Here is a 13,773-nt window from a genome sequence, read left to right as displayed (position 1 = left end):
TGGAATCATTTTTATATCTTTCTTAACATAATTTATTATAACACAAATAATTCCAAAGAGGGACATAGAAAATTAGGCAAGCAGCAAGGGCGCTTAACATTACTCTTAAACTGCTTCACATTTTATTCTAAAGTGTTTATCCCAACTCTGTGCAAAAGAAAAGCAGGTACAGGGGTTTGGGCTGTCTGTACATCTGATTAAATGGAAGAACTACAACAAACCTATTCAATGGAACAATGCAGGGCAACAAGTACTTCTCTCCGGTCTTATCCTCTAGCTCATATCCAAGAATCAAATATAACCCGCTGGCATTTGTGAGTCAAACACACCAATGGTAAATTGGCCCCGAGGATTCTCAAGCAGACGTTCATATTTAAATGCATGAATGAATCATTTTTGTACCTGCAGAATATTCAGTGTCTCCCTCCACGTGCTGCTTCTGTTCTTGGTCAATGCTACTGCCTGGAGGGACTGCAGAAATAACAGGTTTATTATTTACAAAAGGGAACTTCAAAATGCCTTTCATTTCTATTCTGCAGAGGATGACTCACCTTTGTCTCATTCAGCTCCTCCTTTACATCCACAGAGGATAATGGCACCTCATGCCCAACCTAAAGTAACAGCAAGACAACAATACAACCTACAAAATAAGCTTTGAACAAGAAACACTATAAGATGTTTATGCCTCCTGTGAATGTGAGCATATGCAGGACCTGAGTGGCTTCTTTTAGTAGTTGATTGAGTTTGGTAACCTCTGACTGCAGTTCCCTCATCACCTTCATACTGCCATTATCGTTCACTGTGGGAGAGTTCACTATGTTTTTAGTTTGACTGGCAAAACGCAAAGTGTTCAGGGTCTCCATGTAGTTCACATCAGCAGGAGAAATGGCTGCCGGGGGGGGGGGGGGGGGGGGTCATCAAGAGAGGACATGTTCATGAGGAGTGTGAAAACAGAAGATGGAAAATAAAAGAATTATGTGGTTAATAATGCTTCCAATATCAAAAACAGGTAAGAATTAAGTAATACATACTTGCTATCATAGTAGTCTTAGAGTTTCCACCCAGGCTGTCTTTTAGCAGCCATGTCAGCACAGAGTCTCTGTAAGGAATGAAGATCTGTTTTGTTGTTGACACTCCTACACCAAGGTCAGCTGAGAGTATCAAAAACAAAAGTACTCAGTCAAATACTAGAAAGGTAAAATGTTTCATCCACAAGTTGTATATAAATTCTGAGAACTAAATGCTCACTACTAAATATGTATTCTTCAGAAAAAGGCATCTAATTATCAGTGGAATATGCATTTCAACCATAATTTCAAGGGTCGTTTATTTTGTGTTTTAAATTACTTGACTACTTAAAAGATAAATTCAGCCAATGTGATATCCCTCACTGGTCAGTGAAGTTATGTCTAAGCATATCTTGCTTAATATCCTTTTTTTATCCTGTAATTGACTGTCATTTGCAAAACAAATATTAGTATTAATATTAGAAAGTAAAGACTGAGACATAAACCCATCTAAAGTCTTTACAAGGAAGCATCCCACAAACATCTCAACAATAAACCTCATTTTTAAAAAAATAAGCAGAGTCGCCCTCTGCTGGCCATTGTAAAAAGTATAGGTCTAAGAGCCCTTCTGCTGCACAGCTACATCCATCTTTCATATAGATTTCTATGTAAAGAGTTTGATTTGACAGCTAAGAAAAAAAAAAAAAAAAAAAAAAAATAGGGTTGTAAATAGGTCCCAAACAGTAATTCCACAGCAAAATGACTGACTGCCTTTACCTAGAGCTGAGATCACATGTCCCAATGTGACCAGAGATTTGTTTATGTCGGCACTTTCCTTCAACCTGCCTCCTACTGTGCGTGTGGGATCAACTTTCTCGCTGCCTGCCAGGTCTACCAGGTGGATCTTACTCACCGTCTCGTATAACGGTTCTGCATCACACCACACCTGTCCCAGGAAACAAAAAAGGCAATATCACAGAAGAATATACTTCCATATACAAGTGATATCACAAACAGAGAAAATGAAAGCTTGTGAAAAATAACACCACAACAGATCAGGTCTCATTATCTCATAAAAGTCTCAGCGGTTTTGGGGGACGGCTTTTGTTAACACCCACAGATCTCTAGCAAACATTTTACTTTGGCCAAATTCAAACATCAAGCACTGTGTTTCACCTGGGTGAACATTATGGTGAAGATGGCATGAGAGCGCTTGCTGAAGTCATTCACTCCCCTGCTGGCTGTGGTGCGCTTGGCATTGCCGAGAATGATCAGGCCCTCCACTTCACTGTAGCTTTGTACTAAATGCTTGGACAGATCTATGAGTTATATATATTTTTTGCATCAGATTTTATGCAAACACAGCTAGGATGGACATAGAATACAGGATAAAAACAGTCTTACTCTCTACATAGGGACCATGCCTAGGATGCTCCCTCACGCTCAAGCCCCCATCATCTGTAGGTGATGCTCTCTTTTTGAGAAGATCCTGCATCCGCTCATTGCAGATCTCAAGATAGCTGGTACAAAGATAAAAATACAATGTAGAACCATGATTTATTTTTAAAAAAGGTGACAAAGATGCAATGGAATATCTGTTTTCATTGTTAATCTGCATGCCAAATACCAATAAAGTTACTATTAACTCTCTAAGAAAAGAGATGCACAGTGAGGCCAAATGGTTCTTCTTATGGCGTTCTGCATGTACTGGCAAAAGAAATAATGAAAAATATGGAAAGCAGGTTTGACAGAGTGCTTTAACCTCCTAAGACCTGAACTCTTCCACGGCATGCATTTTTAATTTCTTTGATATTTGGGCTGATTGGGACCTGATAAATATCAAAACAAAGAATTACCAAATGTTTGGGTTTTTTTACCCAATTTGTTTCTGAGAAAAATGAGAGCCACATATGAGGATATTCATTTGAAATTTTGATAGAACAGTAGCAGTATAATGTCCTCGTAAGTGGATATCAGGCCCCTGTAGAGCAAAACTGAGTATTTTGGTCTAAATAACCCAAAATGTGATGTCCACATATGTGGACGGCAGGTCCTATGAGGTTAATCAAAGTTATGGTGCATCTGTGCAAGACGCAATGGGACTAGTGTCTGATTCAAAAACAAACAATGTGGGGCATAAAGTAATTAGGCTTTAGAGAAGCATGCATGGCAGTAATAAAATGGGAGGAACCATGCCCTGCTCATGTAGCCGTGTATGTTTTTTCCCAGCACAGGGCTGAGAACTCAGACAGCAAACTTAGCATTTTGTTGTTGATGTTGTTTTATTTTGATGTATTCTGAGGGAAAAAAAAAAAAAAAAAAAAAACACAAAGTCAAGCTCTGCAGCTTCTTTCGCTTATAAAAAAAAAAAAAAAAAAGAACAAGTACAGATGTGTTAATTGTCAAATGTTGTACCTGAGTCTTTTTAAGATATTCTATAAAAATAAAAAATAAAAATAAAAAACACAGACATGCAAACGCGATCAAATAAAATCCAATTACAGAGTTAATTTAAATGCAAATAATGTGCCAGCAGTGCACATGCAAACAGATGGCAAAATAATGATTTCAAAGTAGTTTGACTTAAAAGCAGCAATCTAATCTCCTAACATAATAATTTAGGGGAACAGCTGGGACATAAAACACACTGTGATGAGACTAGATTTCATCTGGGATTTTGAACATTACAGGGTTATAGCAATAAAACGTTGTGCCTTTTTCTGGTTTCATTACATTTAGGCCTTTCAATTTTTCTAAATGATGTGACTGTTCCAGCAAAGTGAGAATAATGATGAACAGGAATGGGTTTTTTACCCTTTATTACTGCTGGCTCATGTATATTCTACAATCAAGAACAACTCAATAAGAATCATCACGGATACATCACTCTGACTTCTGAGTTGAGTTACCATCGGCTAAAAACAGTAGACCTTTGCACAAAGTACATAGTTTCATATAAACAACAGGAAAAAGTCTGTATCCAGATGCTCTCCAGCAACACCAGTAGTTTTATAAAACTGTTTAATGCCCAAAGTCTTTTTAATTCACTGGCCTCCATGTCTCTTGTGAAACAACAGCATTGCACACGTTTTTGCTTCATATCCTTCGTTCTCCACATTCTGCATGATAATTAACCTGCCCAGCAAAGCAGAACCACCTCTTTAAATTTGTTTCCCTTCAAACTGGATGACAATTCTCTCTGAGATTAATGCTTATATAAAGTTTCATTTCAATTCAACTCAAGCTGAATTATATAGCACCAATTGACAAGAGCCATCTCAAGGTGCTTTAAACCGTAAAGATCCTACAGTATTCTGAATAAAACCACGGCAATCAGACGACTCTTTATGAGCAGCAATTTGTGACAGTGGGAAGGAAAAAGTCCTTTTTAACAATTAAAGTTTTAAACCTAATCTTAAAAGTAGAGAGGGTGACTGTCTCCGGAACCAAACTGGGATCTGGCTCCGCAGGAGAGGGGCCTGAAAGCTAAGGTGCTACCTCCTCCCATTCCAGTTTAAGAAACTTAACAACAGCAAGTGAGCCAGTTTGAGAGCAGAATGCTCTATTGGGATAATATGATGGTATGAAGTCTTTAAGATACGATGGGGCCTCATTATTTCAGACTTTATATGTCAGGGGAAGGATATTAAATTCACTTCTGAAGAGAACTTAATATAGAGGAAATGTGCTTTCTAGTCCCGGCCAGTAGTCTTACTGCAGCATTTTGAATTAACTGAAGTTTTTGGTGGAAATTTTTGGAACAACTTAATAATGAATTACAGCAGTACAGCCTAGAAGTAATAAATGCATGAACTAGTTTTTTTTAAGCATCACTCTGAGGCAGGATCTTTCTAATCTTAGAGATATTACACAAATGTCAGAAAGCAGTCCAACATATTTAATTTTTGCAGTGAAGGACTACAAGATTCCTTTTTAGGGCCAAATATTGCAACACTGGGTTTGTCTGAATTTAGAAGAAATTTAAATGTAACCCAGGTCTTGATGTCATTAAGCTAACCCTAATAACTGATTTTTGTTATCTGGTCTCATGGGTAAAGAAAGCTGGGTACCATCTGCATGGCAATGAAAACCTATGCTATGCCTTCTAATGATACTGCTGAAGCAATTTAATGACGCACATATAATGTAAATATAAATGGTCCCAGCACAGAACCCTGTGGAACAATGACCAAGCTACATGTGTTAAAGACTCCCAATTTACATGCACAAATTACAATCTGACAGATTTAAACCACTGGAGCACATTTTCTTTATTATCAATGCTGTGTTTTAATCTCTAATAACATTTTGTGGTCAGCGGTATCCAATGCCACACTGAAGTCTGTCAGGACAACCTGAAACAAGTCCACTGTCAGAGGCTATAAAAATAATAAGGAAAAAAAAAAACTTGAAGGTCCATCACTGACAAAAAATAAGTTTCTCTCTACTGAAATATGATTTCTGAGTTAAGTGTGATGGTTCTTTACCTGACCTCTGTGTGGAACATCACGGCATCGCTCTTGCTCCTGTGAGATATCTCCCAGAACAAGCCTTCACAGATCCGTGGGATTAAACCTTTATCGTGCTGACACATTAGAAAGGAAACAAAATGATACAGACACTTTAAAATGACAATTATGCTCCTGCTATGCTCTTTTAATTTGGGTGTCGTACTATGTAATGCTGTGCCATGACCACAACTCAGTATATGCAAAGTCTGCTGAATAACACAAACAGCTCATCCTGATATAGAATTACTGAAGCATAAAAGCAATTCCAGTCTGAGCTACATGCCCCCTTGTTTTAATTACAAAGTAACAGATAGTAAGCATTAAAAGCCATATATAATTATCTGGGATGTTGACAGCAGCTCTGGTGATGACCTTGCAAAAGTCTCCTGGTAGACAAGCTGAAACCTCACTGATAATGTGAAATTCCCATTGCTGCGCAAGGTGAGGAAAAAAAAAAAAAAAAAAAAAGCGGTGGGTTGCTGGCCTCATCAAATTTTCTGATTAGTAAGGAGAAACAAACACACCTGATGAGGCCGCTATCAGCCAGCCTCTAATGCGACGAGAAGTCAGTGCTGTGTGCACAGTGGGGTTAGCACTACTGCAGTGTTATCTGTAAAGAGCTGTGACATCCCATAATTCCCTGATTATGGTCGGGTTTATTTACAGGTCACATTCGGCATGCATTTTGAAATGAGGCATGAAAAATAGGCCCTGTACCTCGAATAAAAACAAAACTAAAAAGAATGAAATGCAATTTTTCACCACAAATTATTCACATTATTCTGGTAAAAAAGGACAAAAAAAAACTGAATGAAAGGCATGCACCTTCAAAAAGGGCTTATCACAATTATTGATGGCATGTCAAAGAACAGACTTGAACCATTGACTCCTACAGTGAAGGGATTCAGTCCCTATCCACAGGGCACGATGACTCACAGAAACAGTGTGAAAATGAATGTGAATAGTACCGTACGCCGTGACCTTTACAGTCACCAGCTCTCAAACTAATTCTATGTGAAAGTTTGGACTGATGTGTGTGACAGAGCTCTCCATCCCTGTCATCATAATGAAAGCACCAAATAAGCATCTTTGAGATCCATGGTTTCCCTCAATTCAACTTTGAGAGACTCGAAACAATATTAAGGTACCGGGACACCACAAAGGCACTTAAGGTTGTTTTTTTTTTAATTTGTCACCTGCCAGTAGATTGGAAGCTTTAAAAAAAAAAAAAAAAAAAAAATTTATTAATTAATTAATTAAATATATATATATATATATATATATATATATATATATATATATATATATATATATATATATATATATATATATATATATATTATATATATAAAATGCATTTTAATGAAAAAAAACCCCCACACAAATCATCAATAAATTCCATTTAAACTTTTGTTACAATGTTTGCCAAGTTAATAGAAGACCTTACTGAAGGACCCATCATAGTGTAGGACTTCCCTGAGCCTGTTTGCCCATAAGCAATCACGCAGGCATTGTAACCCTCAAATGCAGCTTTCAGGACTTCAAACCCCAAGTCTCGGAAGATCTGAGGCAGCAGAGAAAAGATTATTTAAAAATGAGGAAAACAGTTCTTTCACACTAAAGTCGTGGTCGTTAACCCCCACTAAAAATTCACAAGGAATATAAAATCTCTAAACAGGTGAGATATTGAACAATCCAGATACCTTCTCCTGGGATGCAAACGTGGGACTTCTTCTGTCAAATGAGTCATATGAAAAATCATATGAAAAGGTTTTCCCTGCGCCCTTGAGCTCGTCCCCTCGAACTGTGGGCTAAAATTATAAACGCAGGTACCGCTGACTTTCAGTAATAACTTCATTTACTGCAGTATAGTGCGTTTCATTTTGTGATAATAGACCTATACCTTTTGAATGGTTGCTGTCTTCTCCTTCATATGAATTATCACCTTCGAGGATAACTGCTTTTCTCTGTGAAAAGTGTATGGGGGTGACAGACAGCCCATTTTGAAAGCTTGGTGGATAATAAAAGAAGTCATTCTCCCTACCTTTTGTTCAATGGACGGACTCGGACTGCTACTCGCACTGAAGTCATTATTAATATTTTAAAAAGAAATCTGGCAAAACAATGTCCAGCCGCTTCCCCCACCTTTCTTTGTGCTTCTTTAAAAGAAACGTTTGGATATCTGTAGAAGTTTTCACTGCTAATTATCACACCTGAGGTTTGCCCTTGTTTTCTCCATGTACTGCACAAACTAACCGCTAGGGTGCACCCCAACTAAATTCTTTTATTTTTGCTCACCTTTACAAATAACGTGACTGTCTGATGTTCTTTAATGAGGATCAGTCAATATTTATGCATTTAAATGAGACTTTAACTGAGTTTCAAGTAGTTTAAATATCTAATAAATAAAACAGTAAATAAATTCAATGTAAAAACACGCAGGATTTATTTGATAAAACCCAATACTTTCTAAATGGCTAGAGGTGAACCTAAGGTGATTTGAATGAGGCAGTTGTAATTGCTCCAAATGAGACTCAGGAGTTCAGTTTATTTTAGCCAATAAAATGTTTATTTAAATGGTCAGGGGAAAAAATACGTTGAGTTACTTTAACCACTTAAGGAGCTGTTACACGCTAGCACAGTTAAAGGAGTTTAATAGACGCCTTATTTGAAATTATAATCAGTAAGAATAAACGCATTTAAGGGTGTTTTGTTTGAGGAACCAATAAGAAGGCCGTCGGTAGTTTAAAGTCATCGTTTGTTTTTCTATTTTTTTATATGTGACGTGAATGTGGCTTTTTTTCCCTTTGACGAGCATTTCCCATGATGCACCGGGAAAAAAAGACGTAACCCGGCGCGGATATTCAAAACTATGGCAGAAGACTCGAGCATATTAAAAATAATATCAAGCTCCGAGGACACGGAAAATGTGTCCACTGATAAAAGCAGAGACCTCGGGATAAAGAGACGCCTTTCCTTCTCCTCGGAAAAGGATATTAGCATAGCGGAGGCACCGAAGATACCGCCTGAGGTCCAAGCTGTATCCGAAGACCCAAACTCAAGCCGAGTTTCCCCGGAAATCAGCAAACAACGTTCCCCAAGTCCCGTAAACACACATTTAAAGGGTAAAAATGCTGTAAAGTTAAAAGACGACTCTTCTAGACAGCACTGCGTGAACGACACTGACGATAAGGAAAACACCGCTATACCCGCCGATCAAAGTAGGTGACATAACCGGTGTGAGTGCATGTGTTCCCCAACGAGGAAGGGGGTGATCACAGTAGACCCACTGCTGTGATCACGTTTCTTAAACTATATTAAGGTTTTGGTCTAAGGATATTAGTACTTTGTGGTTATTTTCTTGATGTAAATTTGATTTCAAGGGAGAAAACAGCTAGAGCTACTTCTGTTGTTCTACACTGTACATTTTGGTATCGACTCGGTACCGAGTAAATACAGAGTCAGTTTTGCAAATACTTTTAACCTATAGAGGCAACTTTTGTAGGGAGAGCAGTGTGTCATGATTTATCAGATGAATTATCGTCAATATGCAAATGAACACATTTAACGACCATTAAATCACTGATTTTTGTTTCTAACTTTCTGCTATAATTATTTAATACACCAAAAACACACCTTTCTGTTTTTGGTGTATTTTGAAATTGAAGCAAATAGTTTGTTATTTAAATGTGCTGTAGGTCATAAATAAAACAGACGTGACAGTCAACTCAAAGACGTTCAGGCATTTTTCATGGTGCATGTTTGAGGGTTTAAAAAATTATTTAATATAATTCAGTTTTACACACTGAACTGACGGGACTCTCACACTAGTAGTGATCCGATACTATGGATATTGGGATTGTTTAGCCCAGCTCTATCAGCTACATCAGAAATGCTGCAGACCAACACATCCTACAAGTCTACAAATATATAATCTAGTGGTATAGTAGATGGGCTTTTCAGATAAATGTTAAGCTGATTTTTTGTTTGTTTGTTGTTGTTTTTTCCAGATAACACAGAGGAGGATAACGCTTCTTGTCAGGGAGGTTTTAAACATATTAAAGTGACTGCCAGTATACAAAGTGATGCAGAGGACAGAGATGCCGAGGTGGTGAGGAGGGCACAGGAGGAAGGCTGCGTGAACGTGGTCTTCCCGGGGACTGTAACTCAGGAAGGCTGCTGTTGTTTCGTCAGCGAGATCCTCAAGTGCATCCTCTATCAAAGACAGCAGCTGCCCATGACGTATGACCAGTTGGTATACTCCCAGAGGAAGCAGCAAGCGTCGGTGCAGGTGAACAGGAAAAGTTTATGGTAGATGCCTCCAGCTGTTCAGTTGACGAAATGTTGGTGATGTGAGATTAACACGACATGTTTGGTGTCTCTTTTGCTTTTCAGGATAAAGACGTAGTGAATCGAAGACCGGTGCATTCAGCAGACATGGACTGGCGCAAGTGTCAGCAGACCCTTCAGGAGCTGGAGGAAGTGCTGCAGCATCTGGAGGTGCTGTTCTCCCTCAGCAGGGTGCCCCGTGTGCTCCTGTTAATGGGTGGCTCGCTTGTCCTCCCCAAAGAGCTGTACGAGATAAACATGGAGTCCCTGGCATCATCCGGTGGGAATCTGTGTCTACGGGTGTCATCGTGCTTGAGGCAGATCTTCCGCACACTGTTTGTGGCTGACCTTTTGTCTGACACCAGACCTGTTCGCTTAATGCCCACCACAGTCTTGGTGCTGGCTCACAGGGACTGTGGTGTAGGCTGGTTTCGACCCAAACTCCAATTTAAAGTCCCAACTCGTGTAAAAAAACAAATCATCGTTCTGTCTAGCGATCCAAACGTCTGCAAGGAACCAAGGGCGGAAGGGTCAGACTGGGAGGATTATGTGTGGTTTCAGGCACCTGTGACTATTAAGGGCTTCAGTAACTGACCCTAAAAGTTGGACAGTAAGTCTTTAGAGTGTAGCACTTTCTTTCTGGTGCTTGTGTACTACAGTAAATGTTAACAGCAATCCAAGGGAACTTTAAACATTTGTGTTTTTTATTAAAATGTACATATTTTAATCAATTTCGACGTATTCTTTTGTTTCAGAGTATGTTCATTCAAACAATAGTGAAATAAACAGTATGGTGTGCTACCCTTTTCTTTTACAAATGATCGTTTAAAAGAATGTTTGTCCTCATTTAACACAGAGCAATACACACACTATTAGTGCAATACATTTTTAATGACCAAGACTTCTTTATGCCAGTGTCATCTGAGCATGTTTACATATATCAAAAGCTTGCAAATGATTTGAGTGTCACGAATCAAGTGATAAGATGCTGCGTGGTGTAAAAATGTTCAACTTAAGGATTTGTATGTCTCCTGCTTGAAATAATAAAGGACAGATGTGCTATAACTGGTCTGCGAGTTCACTGAGGGCTTCAGGACTTCTCCACCTTCTTGACAAAATTGAACAGGTCGTCAGCGAGCAGCTGGGGCTCTTCAAAGGCTGCAAAGTGGCCACCCCTGGGCATGAAAGTGTAGGACTGGATGTTTCGGTACCTAATTTGTGCCCATGACTTGGGGCAGTGCATGAGCTCATTAGGAAAGGCTGCAAAGCCAGTGGGCACAAAAATCTCTGTCCTAAAACAAAAAATATATAATGTATAATTAGAGGCATCACATGACATGGTAAAACACATGTGTAGTGTGGAGAGTACACAGTGACGTACTTAAAATCCACTCTGTTGTTAAGATTACTCCCCAAATTCTCTTTGTAGAAGCGCATGGACGAGGTGATGGAGCCTGTGGTCCAGTAGATCATGACATTTGTCAAGAGGTCATCCAGGCTGAATTTTCTGCACAGATGACACAATTTCTTATCAGTCACAAACCAGCAGCTATCACAAATCTTGCTGAATGAAAAACAATAATCCGTAATTGTTAGAGCTGCACCGATCTAGGTCGATCCTTGCCCTGTTGACTAGTGTCGGGAAAAGGGACACCTACCAATATTTTTAAAAAACTAAAATATTTGCATAAAATCAATTATTGATCAAATTGTTAATTTAAATATCTCCACAGTCCTAGAATTTAGAAACTGTACCTCTCCAGCCCACCGTCCTCCAGATCTCTGTTCTTCAGATCGGCCCAGGAGGAGAACTTCTCCAAAATCCAGGCTGCCAAGCCTACAGGAGAGTCATTCACCCCACAGCCTGCAACGACAAAGCGGTATCAAGAGCTGAAATCACTAAATTTAAGGTCGATTCTCTTACATTAGCTTCTGTTTGACCTTTTAATCCAGTCACTGTGACTATCAGAAACACTGAGCTTACTAAACTGTGTTATGGTCACACCTGCAGTATCTGGTTTAGTGGCCTGAATGTGAAAGTAGCCCGATTCTCTCAGCATCTCAAAGACGTTCTTCTCAAAGAAAGGGAACAACCGGCGAACATCTTCCCGACTCAAACCAACCAGGAAGGGCAGATACGGGCCAATCAACAAGGACAACAGGACTTTGAAACCCCTATTTGACATACACATGTTTAGGTGGAGACCCTTCACGCACCTGCAAAAGAGAAATGGTGGGGGGGAAAAAAGACGAGAGAAAAAAACGTTACCAAGGTCACAGCGAGTTAGTTAGTGCCAGTTTTCACATTAAATCAGCTTCACTCTTCAGGAATTTGCACAGCCATTTTTTTTTTGTAAATCTGTCCGCACAGTGCAAACAATGCTTCACAGTTCCAGTAAGAACTGTCACAATGTTTCCATTAACACAAAGCGAGCGAGGGACTTTCTGTTCCAGCGAGTAACCTGTGGCATGTTTTCTGTTTTTGTTGCACTCACTGAGGCTTCATCTGTGCCATGTTGGTGGTGATGAGCGAGCCCCAGTCCCCTCCCTGCAGATAGAACTGAGAGAAGCCCAAACGCTCCATCAGCTTCAGGAAAATCCGGGCGGCGGCGAGGCTGTTGAACCCTGGAGCGGCAGTGGAGACACATTTGTGAATATCTTCCGCCAGATTTATTTAGAATTAGTAGACGTATTCTACCTTGTTTATGAGAGGCTTCTGAGAAACCGTAGCCAGGGATAGACGGGCATATGACCTCAAACACAACACCGTCGTGGCTTTGCGTGAGAAGCGGCAGAATCTTGTAGAACTCGTAGAAGGAGCCGGGCCAGCCGTGAACGATCATGATAGGCAGAACCTTCTGATTCTCGCGGTGTGGTGGACGCACATGGATAAAGTGCACGTCCAGTCCTGACACATGAAAAGCAAAACAACAACTTTAATAATAACTGCTGATTGATTATTGCGCAAATATCTGTGTGGGTTGACGTACATCCAGTATACTCACTGCTGAGCTGTTATGTACCTTCTATTTTGGTTTTGAAGTGTGGATACTTGTTGAGCACTGCCACCTGCTTTTTCCAGTCAAACTCGTGTCTCCAATAGGAAACAACTTTCTTCAGATAAGTGGAATTGAAGCCATAGTGGAACTTGCCATCTTCTAAAGGATCTGCGTAGCGTGTCCTGTCGATGCGCTCATAGAGATCCTGTTGATCAAGAAGATTGCTTTGCATAACTGTGCCCAAATATTGTTCATTCAGAAGTTGGATTACCAGCTCAAACCTACCTCGATCTCTTTGTCTGAGGTCTCCACTTGAAAAGGGTAGATTTTCTGATCTTCTGATAGTGTCTTCTCCCCCACTCCCCACCATCCGTCCCCTAAAGGAATGGTTCTTGGTTTTTTTCTTTTGTACACTATGTAGGCCATTATTCCACCTGCTGCCACGGCTGAGCCGATCAGTAGCTGCTGCTGCTGAGCAGCACTCAAGCCAAAGAAAGTGTCCCTGCAAAGTGTGGGGAAATATTAGGGGAAACTTAAAGAACAATCTATTTATTTGTCCGTATAATTGTAAAGTTAAGTGCCGCCCTACTTCAAAACCTGCAGTCTCTGCATCGTGCTGTTCCAGGAGTGGGCATCCACAGGTGACTTTAGACCTGGACAATGGGACATAGGTCAAGAAGGCTTTTTTTTTGTTCCCCTTTTTGTCACGCAGCAAAGCGCTTCAAAAGTCGCGTGTGGAAATTAAATCCGAGCGAGATTAAACATACCTTGTTTTCGATATGAGTAGTTTGATTTCTGCAGATAACCGCGGGAACCTGGGTGCTAGTCGTGCAGAAGCAAAGAGTGCGAGCGAGTTCGCAACAACAGCCTGGATCAGACCCGATCTCTGATGCGGGGATTGCCGATTCGCTGCGAGATATGCCACTC

General features: G+C 39.9%; 3 protein-coding genes across 3 annotated transcripts in view; 1 reads left to right on the top strand and 2 right to left on the bottom strand.

Moving 5' to 3' along the window:
- Positions 1–7,770, bottom strand: part of kif16bb (kinesin family member 16Bb) — a 36,738-nt gene extending 28,968 nt beyond the window's left edge. Inside the window, exons 1-12 of the mRNA XM_024804748.2 lie at positions 7,563–7,770; positions 7,422–7,485; positions 7,222–7,329; positions 6,966–7,082; positions 5,495–5,592; positions 2,412–2,527; positions 2,184–2,326; positions 1,785–1,953; positions 1,032–1,151; positions 714–889; positions 552–611; positions 403–471 (exon numbers count right to left, since the gene is read on the bottom strand). Of these exons, the coding sequence (XP_024660516.2) occupies positions 403–471; positions 552–611; positions 714–889; positions 1,032–1,151; positions 1,785–1,953; positions 2,184–2,326; positions 2,412–2,527; positions 5,495–5,592; positions 6,966–7,082; positions 7,222–7,329; positions 7,422–7,485; positions 7,563–7,609 (1,287 nt within the window). The 5' untranslated portion in view covers positions 7,610–7,770. The remainder of the gene's footprint in view (positions 1–402; positions 472–551; positions 612–713; positions 890–1,031; positions 1,152–1,784; positions 1,954–2,183; positions 2,327–2,411; positions 2,528–5,494; positions 5,593–6,965; positions 7,083–7,221; positions 7,330–7,421; positions 7,486–7,562) is intronic.
- Positions 7,771–8,091: 321 nt separating this feature from the next.
- On the top strand, positions 8,092–10,578 carry mad2l1bp (MAD2L1 binding protein). Its single transcript, XM_004559780.4, has 3 exons — positions 8,092–8,739; positions 9,529–9,809; positions 9,914–10,578. The coding sequence occupies exons 1-3, from the start codon at positions 8,391–8,393 to the stop codon at positions 10,439–10,441; spliced, it is 1,158 nt and encodes a 385-aa protein (XP_004559837.2). The 5' UTR covers positions 8,092–8,390; the 3' UTR covers positions 10,442–10,578.
- Positions 10,530–13,759, bottom strand: ephx5 (epoxide hydrolase 5). Its single transcript, XM_004559779.5, has 10 exons — positions 13,614–13,759; positions 13,436–13,499; positions 13,132–13,348; positions 12,871–13,051; positions 12,546–12,755; positions 12,343–12,472; positions 11,853–12,064; positions 11,603–11,711; positions 11,229–11,354; positions 10,530–11,139 (listed from the first exon to the last, which is right to left on the bottom strand). The coding sequence occupies exons 2-10, from the start codon at positions 13,456–13,458 to the stop codon at positions 10,938–10,940; spliced, it is 1,410 nt and encodes a 469-aa protein (XP_004559836.1). The 5' UTR covers positions 13,459–13,499; positions 13,614–13,759; the 3' UTR covers positions 10,530–10,937.
- Between the last annotated feature and the right edge of the window lie 14 nt (positions 13,760–13,773).

Source organism: Maylandia zebra, linkage group LG13 (genome assembly GCF_041146795.1).
Source record: "Maylandia zebra isolate NMK-2024a linkage group LG13, Mzebra_GT3a, whole genome shotgun sequence".
NCBI lineage: Eukaryota > Metazoa > Chordata > Actinopteri > Cichliformes > Cichlidae > Maylandia > Maylandia zebra.
The sequence above is the reverse complement of the archived record's forward strand: the minus strand, read 5'-3'. Positions and strand labels throughout refer to the sequence as shown.

Bases quoted from the DNA above. Each gene is read 5' to 3' on its own strand.
- mad2l1bp (XM_004559780.4), top strand. From the start codon at position 8,391: ATGGCAGAAGACTCGAGCATATTAAAAATAATATCAAGCTCCGAGGAC. The intron at 8,740-9,528 runs GTAGGTGACATA...TGTTTTTTCCAG, and splicing joins CGCTATACCCGCCGATCAAA to ATAACACAGAGGAGGATAAC. The intron at 9,810-9,913 runs GTGAACAGGAAA...TTTGCTTTTCAG, and splicing joins AGCAGCAAGCGTCGGTGCAG to GATAAAGACGTAGTGAATCG.
- ephx5 (XM_004559779.5), bottom strand. From the start codon at position 13,458: ATGCAGAGACTGCAGGTTTTGAA. The intron at 13,052-13,131 runs GTAGGTTTGAGC...CTTGATCAACAG, and splicing joins CCTCAGACAAAGAGATCGAG to GATCTCTATGAGCGCATCGA. The intron at 11,140-11,228 runs GTACGTCACTGT...TTTTTGTTTTAG, and splicing joins AACAACAGAGTGGATTTTAA to GACAGAGATTTTTGTGCCCA.